This window comes from Scleropages formosus, chromosome 3, assembly GCF_900964775.1.
Source record: "Scleropages formosus chromosome 3, fSclFor1.1, whole genome shotgun sequence".
In the NCBI taxonomy this organism is placed as follows: domain Eukaryota; kingdom Metazoa; phylum Chordata; class Actinopteri; order Osteoglossiformes; family Osteoglossidae; genus Scleropages; species Scleropages formosus.
In genome coordinates, this window is record NC_041808.1 from 8472991 (window position 1) to 8488467 (window position 15477).

The 15477-nt window shown below is 44.9% G+C and overlaps 2 protein-coding genes across 3 annotated transcripts; both read left to right on the plus strand.

Moving 5' to 3' along the window:
• Positions 1-1264: 1264 nt before the first annotated feature.
• Positions 1265-5945, plus strand: LOC108923718 (kelch-like protein 15). The gene is made up of 4 exons (XM_018734667.2): positions 1265-1520; positions 1961-2048; positions 2202-2913; positions 3589-5945. The coding sequence occupies exons 1-4, from the start codon at positions 1454-1456 to the stop codon at positions 4696-4698; spliced, it is 1977 nt and encodes a 658-aa protein (XP_018590183.1). The 5' UTR covers positions 1265-1453; the 3' UTR covers positions 4699-5945.
• Positions 5946-6450: 505 nt separating this feature from the next.
• Positions 6451-14574, plus strand: apooa (apolipoprotein O, a). 2 transcript variants are annotated; one of them, XM_018734710.2, is made up of 10 exons: positions 6451-6523; positions 8944-9045; positions 9725-9844; positions 10099-10131; positions 11057-11111; positions 11272-11367; positions 13194-13285; positions 13419-13517; positions 13830-13898; positions 13986-14574. In XM_018734710.2, exons 1-9 carry the CDS (start codon positions 6515-6517, stop codon positions 13890-13892), a joined length of 669 nt encoding a protein of 222 aa, XP_018590226.2. In that variant the 5' UTR covers positions 6451-6514; the 3' UTR covers positions 13893-13898; positions 13986-14574. The 2 variants fall into 2 exon arrangements, with proteins under 2 accessions (XP_018590226.2, XP_018590227.2); XM_018734711.2 differs by lacking the exon at positions 10099-10131.
• Positions 14575-15477: the final 903 nt, after the last annotated feature.

Below are 15477 nucleotides of genomic sequence, written 5' to 3' on the forward strand. Positions count from 1 at the left end.
AGGAAGGGTTAGGATGAGGGAATGGTGGCAGAATGAGGTGACAGTGCTTCTCTGCCACCTTCTCAGCTGCTTCCACCCACAACCATGGTCCTAGTTTACTATTCATTGGGCTTCCTGCAGGGCCCCGATGTTCGGTATCAGAACATAAGAGGAGCACAAACTAGAACAGGCTCCAAGAACGAGAGTAAAAATCTTAATATGACCTATTTTTAGACTATTTAAATTAGAGCAAAAGAGCCTTATTTTAATTAGAACCAGAAAAAGTGTGAATGCCTTTGTATTTGTGTAGGTGGAAACAGTGCACTTCGGTGACTGTAAAAACTTTTAACGTGAGTTAGGGTGAAACAACTGATGTGACCTGTTAAAACTCTCTGCATACATACATACATACATACATACATACATCGTATGAACCGCTTGTCCCAGACGGGGTCGCAGGGAACCGGAGCCTACCCGCTAACACAGGGCATAAGGCTGGAGGGGACACACCCAGGACGGGACGCCAGTCCATCACAAGGCACCCCAAGCGGGACTCGAACCCCAGACCCACCGGAGAGCAGGACCAGGTCCAACCTGCCGCGCCACCGCACCCCCCTACCGATAAATAATACAGTTAAAAAAAAAACTAAATTTGAGCATTGATGGAAATTTTTTTCAACATATTTGTAGATTACTTTTCATTGCTCTTTATCTTCCCATCAAAATCTGTTAAATCTCCGAAAATCAGCAGTTATTCCTTTATCGAGAAACAGAAGCAAAACGCTTAATCAAAAGCATGGTTGAAATACGAGGCCAATTTACAAAAAAAGGCTACAATTGTTAATGAAAACAGACTTGTGTGGGGGGTGTGGTGGCACAGCAGGTTTGACTGGGTCCTGCTCTCTGGTGGGTCTGGGGTTCGAGTCCCACTTGGGGTATCTTCTGACGGACTGGTGTCTTGTCCTGGCTATGTCCCCTCCCCCTTCAGCCTTGCGCCCTGCGTTGCTGGGTTAGGCTGTGACCCTGTAGGGGACAAGTGGTTTCAGATGATGTGTGTGACTGTCAAGTCACTACAGTTAAGACTCAGTAAAAATTATTGACACTGAGGTTGGCGCATTTCCCCGACTAAAACAGCTGAAGCAACAATCAGAGCCATCTTGACAACATACAACTTTGGGGGGGGGGGAAATGGGGAATGAATTTAATGTTGCCATTGAAAGCTAAGGGAGACTTTTCCGCACCTCACTGAATTTGTAATTTCCTGTGGAACCGGAAGTGACGTCAGTGCAGCAGAGAAGATGGCTGCCGGGGCTGTCGGACGCGGACACGGATAATGTTTGCTCGTTTCGTACAAACTATGAGTGCCGGAGGAGGTGGAGGAGGAGGAGGACTTAGAGTCGGGGAGGCGCCGGGTTGCCCGTCGCTGTGAGAGCCGCTGCTCCGGGGGCGCCGGTAGCGCACACCGAGCGGCTCCATGTCCGAAGGGTCCCGCTCCCAGGGCCTGTGGTCCAAGAGGGGCTGCGTGGAGGCGAGCCGGAGAGGTGCGCTTTGGCCGCGTCGCTGTCAAAACGAGCATCATCTTCATCGACATGGTTATCTTCATCAGCAGAGCTATTAGCATGAGTGTTTACGGCGTCGCCAACCGCGACACCAGCGCTGCACCACCGGCGAAATTTCACACCTCGCGCACCTCATCGTCACTCACTCACTGTCTGACATCTGATTCGGATTTTTTTTTTTTATTGTAAACAGTTTATAACTTCTAACATGCTAGATAATTGTCTTTACCCTGACTTACCCATATACAGATGTTAATTTCTACTGTATCATGATAAGCACCTTGATCAAGGCAACTACTACAATAGGCAGGAGTGGGATTTGAACCAGTCATCTTGACACCACAAAGGTACAGCCATACCCAGTACACCCATTGCTGTCTTAGATGGGTCTGTTCAGGCTCTCTTGCCAACTGTGTCCACAGAGCCAGGCCGCTCCAAGCAGAGGAGGTGTGAAGCTGCTCCTGGCACACAGTCAGCGAAGGCGGTGTGCAGTCAGGACACACCCGGCAGGTAGGCAGTCAGGTCCCGAACAGCTGCTGAACGCCGCAGGGAACGGAGGCCACGATTACTGGTGAAAACGACAGCCATGTTACACAGTGAAAATAAAGCTGAACGATGACGACGGTCTGACTAGTGTTCCGTGACGCCCTCTTTTCGACACAGGTGTTTGATGGCTGGGGACGTAGAGGTGTACCTGTCACAGGTGCACGATGGCAGCGTGTCCTCAGGGTTCCGCGCACTGTATGAGGAGCGCCTCCTGCTGGATGTCACACTTCTGATCGAGGAACACCACTTCCAGGCCCACAAAGCCCTGCTGGCGACTCAGAGCGACTACTTCCGGGTCATGTTCACGGCCGACATGCGGGAGCGAGACCAGGACAAGATCCACATGAAGGGGCTCACGGCCACAGGCTTCGGACACGTGCTGCAGTTCATGTACTACGGTACGCTGGAGCTGAGCATGCTCACGGTACAGGAGATCTTGCAGGCTGCCATGTATGTGCAGCTCACTGAAGTGGTGGAGTTTTGCTGCTCCTTCCTGCTGGCCAGGTTGTGTCTGGAGAACTGTGCCGAAGTCATGAGGCTGTTGGAAGACTTCAGTGTGGGTGTGGAGGGTGTGCAGGAGCAGCTGGACGCCTTTCTCCTCGAGAACTTTGTCCCCCTTATGGCTCGCTCGGACTTCCTGTCCTACCTGAGTCTGGAGAAGCTAGTAGCGTACTTGGACAGTAATCGGCTGAGCCGCTTCCCAGAGATTGAGCTCTATGAGGCGGTACAAGCATGGCTGCGACACGACCGCCGCCGCTGGAGGCATGCAGACACCGTGGTCCAGAATGTGCGTTTCTGCCTCATGACACCCACCAACATCTTTGAGAAGGTAGGAGAATGCGTGGAATGAAACTGCATTCCCTCTGCATCATAAATAAGTTATGTCAAAGCTGAGATCAGTATACAGGTGGTCCCCGACTTATGATGGTTCGACTTTATGATCGTGAGCTAGTGATAGACATTGAGTAGAAACCGTACTTTGAATTTTGATTTTTTTTCCCCAGGCTAGCGATGTGTGGTACAATACTTTCTCGCGATGCTGGGCAGCGGCAGTAATCCGCATCTCCCAGTCTGTCACGCAGAGGTGTGTATTAGGTGTATTAAATGCATTTTTTGACTTATGATATTTTCGACTTAGGATGGGTTTTGGGGAGTATAACCTCATCTTAAGTCGGTGACCACCTGTATACACATTAACTGTAAGGTGATTTGTTCTGATCGTGCCGTTTTATCCTGACTTCATTTTTAAGGGCAATATCCAAGTGAAGATATCAAATGGCATCTCATTCACAATTAAGAAAGTAGGGAATATTTCAGTGTCCTCAGTTCCAATTTTCCTTCCTTCAGAAAAGTGTACAAAGGCATCATTCGAAGGGCATATCACAAAATTCTTAGCACAAAGGTTATTTTAGCAAGTTTTTTCACCAAGTGCCCATGAGGCGGTGGAAGCCATGTGACTGTGTTTTCCTCCATTCTGAGTGGAGGTTGCGTTCATGTTGTCCAGGTCAAGACGTCGGAGTTCTACCGCTTCTCGCGGCAGCTGCGGCAAGAGGTGGACCAGGCTTTGAACTACTTCCACCAGGTCAACGAGCAGCCACTCGTGGACACCAAGTCAAACCGTATCCGTTCGCTGCGACCGCAGACAGCTGTGTTCCGCGGCATGATCGGCCACAGCATGGTGAACAGCAAAGTGCTCCTGCTGCACAAGCCCAAGGTGTGGTGGGAGCTGGAGGGCCCGCAGGTGCCCCTGCGGCCCGACTGCCTGGCTGTCCTCAACAACTTTGTGTTCCTGCTGGGTGGAGAGGAGCTAGGCCCTGACGGTGAGTTCCATGCCTCCTCGAAGGTCTACCGCTATGACCCACGGCAAAACTCCTGGCTGCGGATGGCCGACATGTCGGTGCCGCGGTCAGAGTTTGCAGTTGGCGTTATCGGCAAGTTCATCTACGCTGTGGCGGGCCGCACGCGGGATGAGACATTCTACTCCACGGAGCGCTACAGCATCGTGGAGGACAAGTGGGAGTTTGTGGAGCCATACCCTGTCAACAAGTACGGCCACGAGGGCACAGTTCTCAACGGCAAGCTATACATCACGGGTGGAATCACCTCGTCATCCACCTCCAAGCAGGTGTGCGTGTTCGACCCAAGCAGGGAGGGGCCGTCGGAGCCTCGCACACGCCGCACGCCGGTCCTGACCAACTGTTGGGAGAACAAGTCCAAGATGAATTATGCCCGTTGCTTCCATAAGATGATCACGCACAATGGCAAATTGTATGTGTTCGGGGGTGTGTGTGTCATCTTGCGTGCCTCTTTTGAGTCACAGGGCTGCCCCTCCACCGAAGTGTACGACCCCGAGACAGACGAGTGGACCATCCTGGCCTCTATGCCCATAGGGCGCAGCGGGCACGGCGTAGCAGTTCTTGACAAGCAGATCATGGTGCTCGGGGGCCTCTGTTACAACGGCCACTACAGCGACTCCATCCTGACCTTCGACCCTGAGGAGAACAAGTGGAAGGAAGATGAGTATCCCAGGATGCCTTGCAAACTGGACGGGCTGCAAGTGTGCAGTCTGCATTTCCCGGAGTATGTGCTGGAGCACGTGAGGCGCTGCAGCTGAGGCTGGTGATGAACCCTGCTGGTTTGCACTGGTCCCACGGACACGCAGCCTGAACTCTTAGGAAAATGACAAAAAACTGAATTTACAAGTTTACATCTTAAATAGTACCTATAAAATAGCAACACGTAATGCTTGTATTATTTATTATAAGTAATAGATATTGCATACTTGAAAACAAACATTCTGATAATTGTAATGTTATTTTAGGGCGGGAGTTGATTTATTGTGGGTGCAATTTCAAAATGTCTGATTTCTCAAGGTAGAAATCAATAAATGCTTTTTGGTATTTTTATTTGCTATGCATTATAAGCCATAGCTCTCTGAAGTCAATACCCTGATTTCATTTTTTAAAACTTTTATGCAAAAAAAAAAAAAAAAAAGTTTGCTGATGTGCAACGTGGGCCTGTCAGGAAAGCACAGGGACTGGGTCCTCAGGGCTGTGGAACCGAGGTCAGCGGTCTGCAGTATCTGTCTGCTAACAGTGCAGGTAATGAGTGAAACACCAGCAGCTCACACTCGAACCTTGACCCTAAGGTTAATGGGTGGGCCGGGGAACACCAGCAGCGCCACCGTCAGGCCTTGTGAACATCAGCAAGCAGAACTACTCCTGTGTTTTGGACTGTATGTGGCACAACTGTTGTACATACTGCAGTTGTACTCACTCTTGGAGCATTCGTGTGACATCACAGCAAAATCAGCCCTCGCATCATTTTCAAATTCAGGAATTCGGCTATTCATAATCACTTATCCAGTTAGTCCCCAGCAAGGAGAGCAAGTAATTCTGCATACAATCTTAACAGGTCACTTGCATGCATGCACACACTACACATTAAGGGAAATTCAGGATCGTTGGTCCATATGAACACATTTTAAAAAGTGTCCAAATCCAGATGAAGGGAGGAGAGGAGAGATTTGAACTGAACCTGTAAGTCAGACTGTGGGTTGACTGTCAGAAAAGGTATCTGCACTCAATCTTTCATAGCTGTGACGATGTGGCAGAGGGGACCAGCTATTAATGGCAGTGGGAGTGTGGAAAGTAACTGACCCTGGGGGCACTGGTATTAAACACCTTACATTTTTAAAATATGAGAATGTGAACTTAAAACACATAATACTGGGGACTCCCTTCATGATTGACTGGTTTGTTTTAGAAAACATAATTGCTACAGCACTTAAAATGTTATTAAAATCCATTTTCACACAACCAGAAAGCATATTGTGTTTTTGTAGTTCCTCTATATCACTCTAATAAAGAGATGTACAACCTTCCATTTGCAGAATCTCTTCACTGCAACCATGTATACATTCACTAATTAGAAAAAACATGCAGGAGTACTTGATATAGCTTTATTTAGGTACTGCTTTTCTCCAAAGCAGCTTATAATCTTATTTACTTATTTACCCATACAGCTGGGTATTTTTACCAGAGCAGTTTTAGAACTACTGCTGAAGGCTGTAGCTGAAAGGGGGATTTGAACCTCTGACCTAGACAGCAGCTCGATCCACTATGCTACAGCTGCCCCACCACTCTTTTCACAGACATACAGTAGTTACATACACAATATGTGTTCATGTGCAAATTTGAGCCACCACCACTACTGAAAACTCACTAGGTTTGTCCCCTGTTGGTCGCTGTACTCAGTGATTTAATGTGATTATAGAAACGTTATAGTGACGCAATGCCGCAGTTTTTGTCCCTCGTTGATCGCCGTAGTTTGGGTCAACGTGCAACAGAAATATAAAGTAATGAGGCGGCGCGTCGTTTGTTCCTCGGTGGGTGCCGTACTTGGTGGCGTAAAAATCACCTCCAGGAGTCATGTACAAGGTGAGATCAACTTTTCTTTAAAATGTAGCTTCTTTTTCTTATTTTTATTTCACTTCCGAGGTTATACGCATTATCCTTCTTATATTTTATTTCCGGTTTCTGCAGTAGAAATAAAATTTTATACTTTTTTAATTTGTACTCTTGAGTTCTCTGTGAACATGACTGTCATGTCATCTCGTGAACCGGTTTCGGTTAAGACTAAGTAGTGTGTCCAGCGGCCAAAAGCTCTATTTTTTTTATTTTATTTTAAATTCATTGGTATTAAATTAAGTATTCTAGTGTAGACTGGAAGCGCAGTAGTACTTGTGTGTGTATCTCTTTCGAGTCAGTTTGTCCCTTGCAGCACCACACACTGACACTCACTGGACTGAACAGCTCGATCACTGTTAACTTATAGTCATTTTCTCAGTATCTGACGAGGAGAATTAGTGTAATACAATGCAAAAGGTTACCAGATAAAAATCAAATGACTCGGGTTCGCGTTGAACAATGCTGCATGATCTGTGAGAGGTCAACCAAGAACTGCATTGGATGCAATCTTTTAATAAAATAAAATGAAAAACATGATCAGAGCAAAGACAGGAGTGTTAAGAACATGGTGAAATACACATTTGGCAAAGCTTATGGGTGAGACAGGATGGCATGTGGTGCGAGAGGACATGGGTTAGATCCTGCTCAGTCTGTGTGTGGAGTTTGCATGTTCTCCTGTCTGTGTGCTCTGAACAGCCAGTAGTATAGTGGTTAGAGCTGCTCCCTTTGGGCCTCAAAGGTTGTGGGTTTGAATCTCACCTGCAGCTGTAGTACACTTGAGCAAGGTACTTACCCTAAATTGCTCCAGTAAAAATGATCCAGCTGTACAAATGGGTAAATAATTGTAGATAGATTAACATTGTAAGTCAGTAATTCTCTGGTTTCCTCCCACAGTCTAAAGACATTCTGTTCAGGTGCATTGGTGACCCTAAGTCCCATGTAGAGTGCGAGTGAGTAAGTAGTGTATCTAGCAATGTAAGTCACTTTGGGTGAAAAAGGTGTGGGCTAATAACACTACATATTGTTTGTTGGAGGAAAGCGTCTGCTAAATGAAGTAACGTAAATGTAAACAGGAGATGCTTGGACTCTTCAAAGGTAACAGGCAAAGAGGTGAATCTTCAAAAGGCAGCAGTTCTGAAGAGAATAAACACAGCTCACGTGCTGTGGAAGCTTGCTTTACCGGTAGGAGGCAGCTCAAGGTGGAGCAGATACAGTCATACAGAGGGTGAAACAATGATGCTCATATTAGAGATCTTGACCAGGAGGTCTGTGAAAGAGATAGAAAGATTCAGTTTTGAATGGTGGTTGGCCATCCAAGAGGAGACATTTGAGAGGGTGTTTGATAACTGATATTTGATCTGAAACATGAGAAATGAATGAAGGAAATGAGAATAAATGTAGGCATTGTCTGCTTAAAGGTGGTGTGAAAAGCTGTGAGAAGTGATGAGATTTCCCAGGGAGTGAATGTATAGGAAGAACAGGAGAGGTCCCAGCACTGATCCCTGAGGTACACCTTTACAGAGAACGTGAGGAGAGGAGATGAAGTTATTCCAGGAGACAGTGACAAATCAGCAGAAAGGTATGAGTTAGCCAGTTCAGTAGTGTTTCAGAGATGCTGACATCCTTAAGTGAGGTAAAATGACAGTGATTTACCTTGTCAAAAGCTGACGATGCTCAAAAAAGTTGACAGATGAGATGCAGAATATGCTGAGGCAATAACATTTGACACAGAGAGAATTCTTGATAGAGCTCCCCCTACAGAAGCCAGAATAGAGATGAGCCTGAAGATTGCTCTCGGAGTAGAGAGCTGATGGGAAAAACTCTCTGTTCCAGTGTTTTGGACAAAAAGGATGAGAGGCAGGTTGCTATAAGAATGACTTCCTGACAGATTTTGTAGCAGAAGAGAAGGATGAGAGGCAGCTGCAATATTTCTCTGGTACATATGATTTTTATTCAGAACAACTGTAGCAGTGCTGTTGAGAAGCTGGTGGACTGGACTGGACAAGATGGGACAGCATCAGTGCAGTTAATATAGTGTGGAAGGTTCACATGGAGGAGGTCCTTTGTTTCCTCGCAGCTACATTGTGTCTATTAATATTCTTGATGAACCTTTTCTCCATTATTTTGCAGCTTCTGTGCAATTATTCAGTTGAACTCCAGCATTTTACCCACTCTGGTGGTGTCAGTAATAGTACTTTCCTCTCAGCATTGGTTCATTTTTTTTTTTATATGATGATTTGAGTCTCACTGGATGTTGTGTCCTTGTCTTTTTCTGTCCTTTTTTTCCCCACTGTTGCTTTGTCCAGGATGTTGTTTGGGGGGGTGTATAGACTTCAGCGTTCATTATGTTAAAGATGCTGTTCGGTTTTGCTGTGCTCTTGGTCTCGTAGGTGGCGGGTTTGGCAACTGCGCCTGGGGCTGTGGGTCTAATGGCCGGGATTGTGTATGCAGCCAGCGAGGAGAAGCATGACCCCATCCTGAGGACAGATGAGGTGCTGCACCATTTCCTCTCTCTGTTCCTGGCAGTAGAGGAGGACAAAGTCTTCATTTGGAAACCAACTGGCGAAACATTTAAAAAGAGAACGTATACAATCTGTTGGTGTTTGTAGTAGTAGTGAATTTAAGCGCAGGATTTCGGTCCTTTTGGATCTGATCCAGATAAAATTTTACTAGCATTGAACTGTATAATGAAACCTAGCTGGCACAGTGGTGCAGGGAGTACTGCTGCCACCTCACAGCTCCTGGGTTGAACGACAGAATGTGGGCTCATTCCCTGCTCAGTCTGTGTGGAGTCTGCATGTTCTCCCCTTGTCTGGGTGGGCTTCCTCTGTGTGCTTTGGTTTCCTCCTATAATCCGTTCAGCTCAAGTGAGCTGGTGACTCTAAATTGATCTTAGCGGGTGTTTGTGTGTGGCTACCCTGTGGTGGACTGACTCCCATCCAGGATGAACCCACCTCAGTCTTGTGCCCAGTGCTTCTGGGATAGGCTCCGGCTCACCGTGACCCTGACCAGGATAAAGTGGTTACTGAATTTGGATGGATAGATATTCAAACATGGAAGACCAGTTGAATTCATTCTTTTTGAAATATTTTTACGTTCTGTTTCTTGTGATTCCTTTCTTTTGTGTCTGCTGAATGCTGTGTGAATGCTGTCACGTGTTTTGTGTCACAGCTCTCGCTCTACACCACACCACAAGAGAAGTCCAGGTGCATGGAGCCAGAGCCGAGCCAGCTGGAGCAGGGTATGACTCTCCTGAGGAAAGCAGCTGAGCCCTACACTACGTGGTGTCAGGTACACTGTCCCTTGCGAAGCCTGTCCCTCTTCGGTGTGTCCTACTAACTTGACAGTCGGAATCTCACTGCAGTGGGGGGAGGGGCTTCTCTGCATGGCTCAGTAATGGTGAATGGATCCCTAGCATTTCTCAGCGAATGTTCACTGTATCTGCGATGCGAGCAGTGAATACTCCTTCACCGGATCTTTGCATGGTCTTGCTTCTGACTTTGCTTTTCTCATTTGATTTTTGGGGCTGCTCTGTTTCCTTCCAGCAAACTGTCCAGGCTGCGGTGGAGAGATCACAGGTATTTCCATGCCACATGACCTTCTTTTCAGTGACCACCTGCAAGGTCCACATGGCCATACCTTTTTTACATGAGGGGCAGGAAGTTCTCTCAAGTACCCAAAGGATATGTACCACTCATTTAATCAAATGTTAAATAGTGCTTAATGATAGAATAACCAAATGAGACACCTTTGCAAACCGCTCTAAAGCAATAGTTATGTGTTTGTATTAATTTTTGAACAGCTGGGATGCATGTGGGGCAGGTTTATAGTGCAGTAATTTTTATCTGAAATAACTGGAGGCCCCTGATGCCATTAGCTATGCCATCGAGGTGGCCTGGAACACAATTTTAGGAAATTGCATTCTTTATTGGACCAGCCATACCTCACCACAGCCTCCTTGTAGGTTACTGCATGTGCTGAGATTGGTGCGAGTGGGGTTTCTGTGTGGGCAGAGATGCTTTGATTCACCAGCAATCCACCTCGTCCATGTTCTCACAGAATGACCATTGGAGTTAATATCTTCAGCCAATGTGTGTTATCAGTAATATATTAAAACTTTGTTGAATGTCACACTCCTATGGTTATAGTGTTCATAGCGGCAGTTGTAATTACATGTTATGCTCTGTATCTGCTGTCAGTGTGTCCACACAACACCCTGGTGTGTGTGTGTGTGTGTGTGTGTGTGTGTGTGTGTGTGTGTGTGAGAGAGAGAGAGACACAGATGCCAGGCAGACATACCCAGATGTTTATGGGTCACTCTGAGAGTGATCTGACTCTGAGGTCTGTCAATTGCTTAACTGTCAGTGTTACACATTCTTCTTTCTCCATCTTGGAAACTAATTTAACAGTTTTAAAAAAGATGTAAAATGGTGGTCATCAAATAAGAAGGGAAAATGTTTTAATTTTTTTTTTGTTGTCACTTTCTTTTTCTCACAACTCCAGGGTGTCTATGGAACAGTGAAGCCAAAGGTGGAAAACTCAATCCAGTTTGGGAAAGGTCAGAGGTTGCCATCCCCTTACTGAGAGCACAAAGTCTACAACACACAGAGATATTGACCACATGATACACATTTCTTTGTAAAACTGACATTTCTAAATAACCTCTGTAGATGAACTGTGATTGGAATTATGATTCCCATGTCTCTCTGCTCTTGTAGACAGTTATGAGTATCTCAAAGATCCTCCATCTGGCTTCTATGCCCGAGCAGGAGTAATTGGTTTTGCAGGAATCCTGGGCCTCTTCCTCTCCAGAGGTAATATGGAGTCCCACCGCTGTCAGCTTCTCATATTATAACTTTTTAAACTGATAACCTTTTACCTGTTCTGACCCCTGAGGCCTTTGTTACCATGAGATCTGTCTTGCCAGGCTGAGCAGGCAGATTCATTGGATCATTAAAAGTCAGTATCAAATTGGTGTGATAAACATTTATGGTATTGGCAGAATTTCAGTTGCATGTAGATCAGTGGTTCTGTTCTGGTCCCATTCAGTCTCCTTTGTATTCTGGGTTTTTGCTGAAACTGATCTCTCAATCATTAGATAACACAATTCACATCTTGTTAAATTTTAAACTTTAGATATACAGTGGAGATCAAAAGTCTACACTCCCTTATTTCAGATGCCACTTTTTGATTATGTAAAGGCTGCAAGAAAGACAAGTCACGTCAGACTTTTTTTCCACCATCTTTAAAATGTCTTCCACTTAAATATTGTTGATAACAAATTTATCATTATTAGGAAAAGTAATTGGTGCTGATACTGTTCAGATCTAACCAACTATGTTCCAAATTGGATACCAAGGGTAATTTCCTTTCACCTGATGGGTGAAATGATTTTCATTAGCTCTAAATAAACTCAGCTTTTCCTGTAGGATTTCCCTGAAGCATTTTTGGGTGTACAGTGCAGAGATAACAAGCATACACAAGGAGTTACAAAAGATTTTAAAGGGTAATAATCAGGAGAAGAATATAAAAATTTTATAGACATTACATACAATGTATGATTAAACACTGAAGAAAATCTTTAAAAATTGCATGAAAAGGATATTGCAAAGTTCAGGACATCTGTGCAAAATGAATGACTAGGTAAGAAGAAAGCTCATCAGGGTTGCAATCAAGAGGCCTGAAGCAACCATAAAGGAGCTGCATAACTTTGTGACAGTAACTAACCACTTCCTGTATGTCACCATCAACCATTTTGACCAGTCTACACATGTCTGAGTTGTGGCTAGATGGTGGCCAGAGTGAAACTATTTCTTGCCAAAGAACACCCATGCATATGTGGAACAAGACCCATTCAGTCTCCCGGAACCATGTGGGAAAAGTCTTACTGTTTGATGAGACCAGGGTAGAAGTAAACCCTTTAATTCCAAAGATTCAAAAGCCATTAAAGCTTTTCACTTATAGAACACAGTAGCTACTGTCAAGCATGGTGGCAGCAGCATCATCCCACCATGCTACTTCTCTTTATCAGCGACTAGGGTTTTGGTCAGGATAGAGGAGAAAGGAATAGCTCATAGATAAGATATTCTGGCACAAAACCTGCTCCTCACATTATGAAAGCTAAAGAAGAATTTCACTTTTGAACCCAAACCAACTCGACTGAGAAATGCTTACAAAATGAAGTTCTATGTCCTGGTATGACCTAGTCAGATTCTAGGCTGACCCAAAGAGAGCTGTGTTTGGGAGATTCCATCACTTTGACTAAGCTTGAACTGAAGGAAACCTATTCAGACACATTGTAACAAAAGCAAAGGGGTTCCCACACGGTAATAAAAGGTGTGCATACTTAACCAAGAATATGATTTTATTGTTTTAAATTATTTTCCAAATAATGGTTGGTTTCAAGATCTTATGTAAAGTGGAAAAAGGTCTTGCATTTGTCTTGATTTACATCAACAGCAGGTGAGATATCAATAAGGGTGTATAGTGTTTTTATTTCCATTGTGTTCACTGCATAGTTGGGGGATGGTGGCAATAATGACAATTTTTGCTTTTATACGTCTGCGTTAATATGTCTGCAGTACTTGGCCAGTCTCTGTTGTCAACTTCGTGATCAAAGAAATTCTGTGGTCTTACTTAGGCTCCAGGATTAAGAAGCTGATCTACCCCACAGGGCTGATGGCTCTCAGTGCTTCCTTGTACTACCCACAGCAGGCAGCTACCATTGCTAAGGTAGGCTCTGTTTGTGTTTGTTAGTGTGTCTCTGTGTTTCAGGCATTGAACTGATCAAACTCCACAGATTTGTCACTCACTTTTACTGACAGTTGGTGTGATCCCCATGACCTGTAACTTATCTGTGTTTCAGAGCACAGGAGACACACTGTATGAGTGGAGTCTGCAAGGTTACGTTGCTGTGGAGACACTGTGGAAGGCCAAAGCAAACCCAAAGCAGGTCAAGGAGCAGGTGAAGTACAAGGACCTTCTCCACTGTAGACACGGAGCTCCTCTGATCCTGTGCTCTTCCAGAACACAGACCCAGCACTCTCAAGTGTCTCCACATGCTCCCTCAGTACACCTAGGTTCAACATTCTCTTGCTGTTCTGAGTAGCATCTCTCATTCTGCTTCTGGATTCTTACCTATGGGGCCAGGGTCACCGCCAACCTGACTACCAGTTTCTTAAACTGGAAGTACAGTTAATACAGAACCTCACTATGTTAGCAGAAGGGGGCATGTCTCTTTCCCTCAACTCATATTTCTCTCTCTCTCTTCCTGCAGTCCAGAAACACTGATATAAAGATTGAAGACAGCAGCACAGGAAGCAAAGGCATTGAGGGCTGACTACAGGTATGACAGTTAAACTATGCTTCCTCATTTGCCCTGGTTTTAGTCAACATCTCCAAAGCAACAGCTCTGTTTGGGTTTTCTTTATAGGTGTGATGTGACCAAGGGTCCACTTGAGTCTGCTGATCAAGTCACCTAAGCCCAGGTCCACAGAGGACTGCTGCTGGTGTGTTGCCTGTCTTCTGTTCTCTCAGGACCCACCCTTGCACTAACTCCACCCCCTTTGTCTTTCATTCAGTCAGTGAGGCCTGAGACAAAGGTCACGTCATGACTTTCAAGTACAGTATTCCACAGTTTCCCTTTTAATTTGAATGTATTTCTCTAATAAAACAAAAAGCTATAATACCACATGACTCCCCCAGCACTTTTATTACTCTCTGGGCTTGTTGTACAGAAACCTTTGACCACTCTTGATGGAATATTTTGTACTTGTGACAGTGGTGATGCTGAGAGTAACATCAAGTGCTCTCCTGAGTGGGGGATTTGTCAGCATGATACCTCTGATGCAGTACTCTTTGCAAGGACTTCCACAAAATGTATAGTACATATTTGCGCCTTGTGTTAGAAAAACACTTGTCTTATGAATTTCTTAAATCAACTGACTATCTTGAAAGGTCCATTTCCTCACTGTCTTCTGAAATGTAGAAAATATCTCTTCTGTAGCAAACATGACCTGTGTTTACCCTCCCAGTCAATAAATAGCAAAGAGCAGAGACTGGGATGCCCAAATTCAGCTTCCTTTCAGTGTTTACAGCTTGTGTCTGGTCTTCCTGAGCACTGATAACAAGGTGAGGAACAATGCACATGTTTATGGGAAGTCAATGATCAGCACTGAATAGCAGTTTAAGAATGTTTTTCAGTCCTTTGAAATTTTATTTTAATGTAACTTTAACAGTATGGTCTTATTTGTTATATCTAATGTTTTTGCAAAAGCTAACCTGTGTATAAATTTAGGAATATCTATATTAACCTTTTACTGTTTGACTTAGTGAAATGACTATTTTCAGTTTCATATGAGCTTGTTTAGATTTCCATCAGCTGACACATATGAGAACTGACCCATATGAGAACCGGTTACACACAAGTCTGCTGAAAACGTAAGCAAAACAGGGCCTTGCTGGAAATGTCTTACAAAGAGATTGAGGAAGCAAAACCAACTTAGGTCAGCTTGTTTTGGAGACAAGCTGACTTCTAGCTAGTCTACTTAGTTCAGCTTTGAGTCAGAGTCTTTAGTTGCCAGCAGCTTACGCAATTGTGACACACAGCCAGGACGCCAGGAGTGTTAAGCAATCCAGTTACGAACTAGTGCCAGTAGAAGTTCCTGCTGCGACTGGACAGAATGAGTTCCAGACAGGTGCCACAGGAGCTCATACATACTTCAGGGAACTATAGAGGTTAATTATCACCCTTGGGGGCCCTCATTGGAGTAGTGCTATAGGCAATATATTGCTATGTTAAAGTCACTTGTAAATGTGACATTTCAGTGGGGAGGAAAACAAAAGTGGACTTTGAACAGCAACTGAATCCCTTGACTGAAGAATGGAACAAGACCCAAGTGAGTTATAATCATAAAAAACCCCCA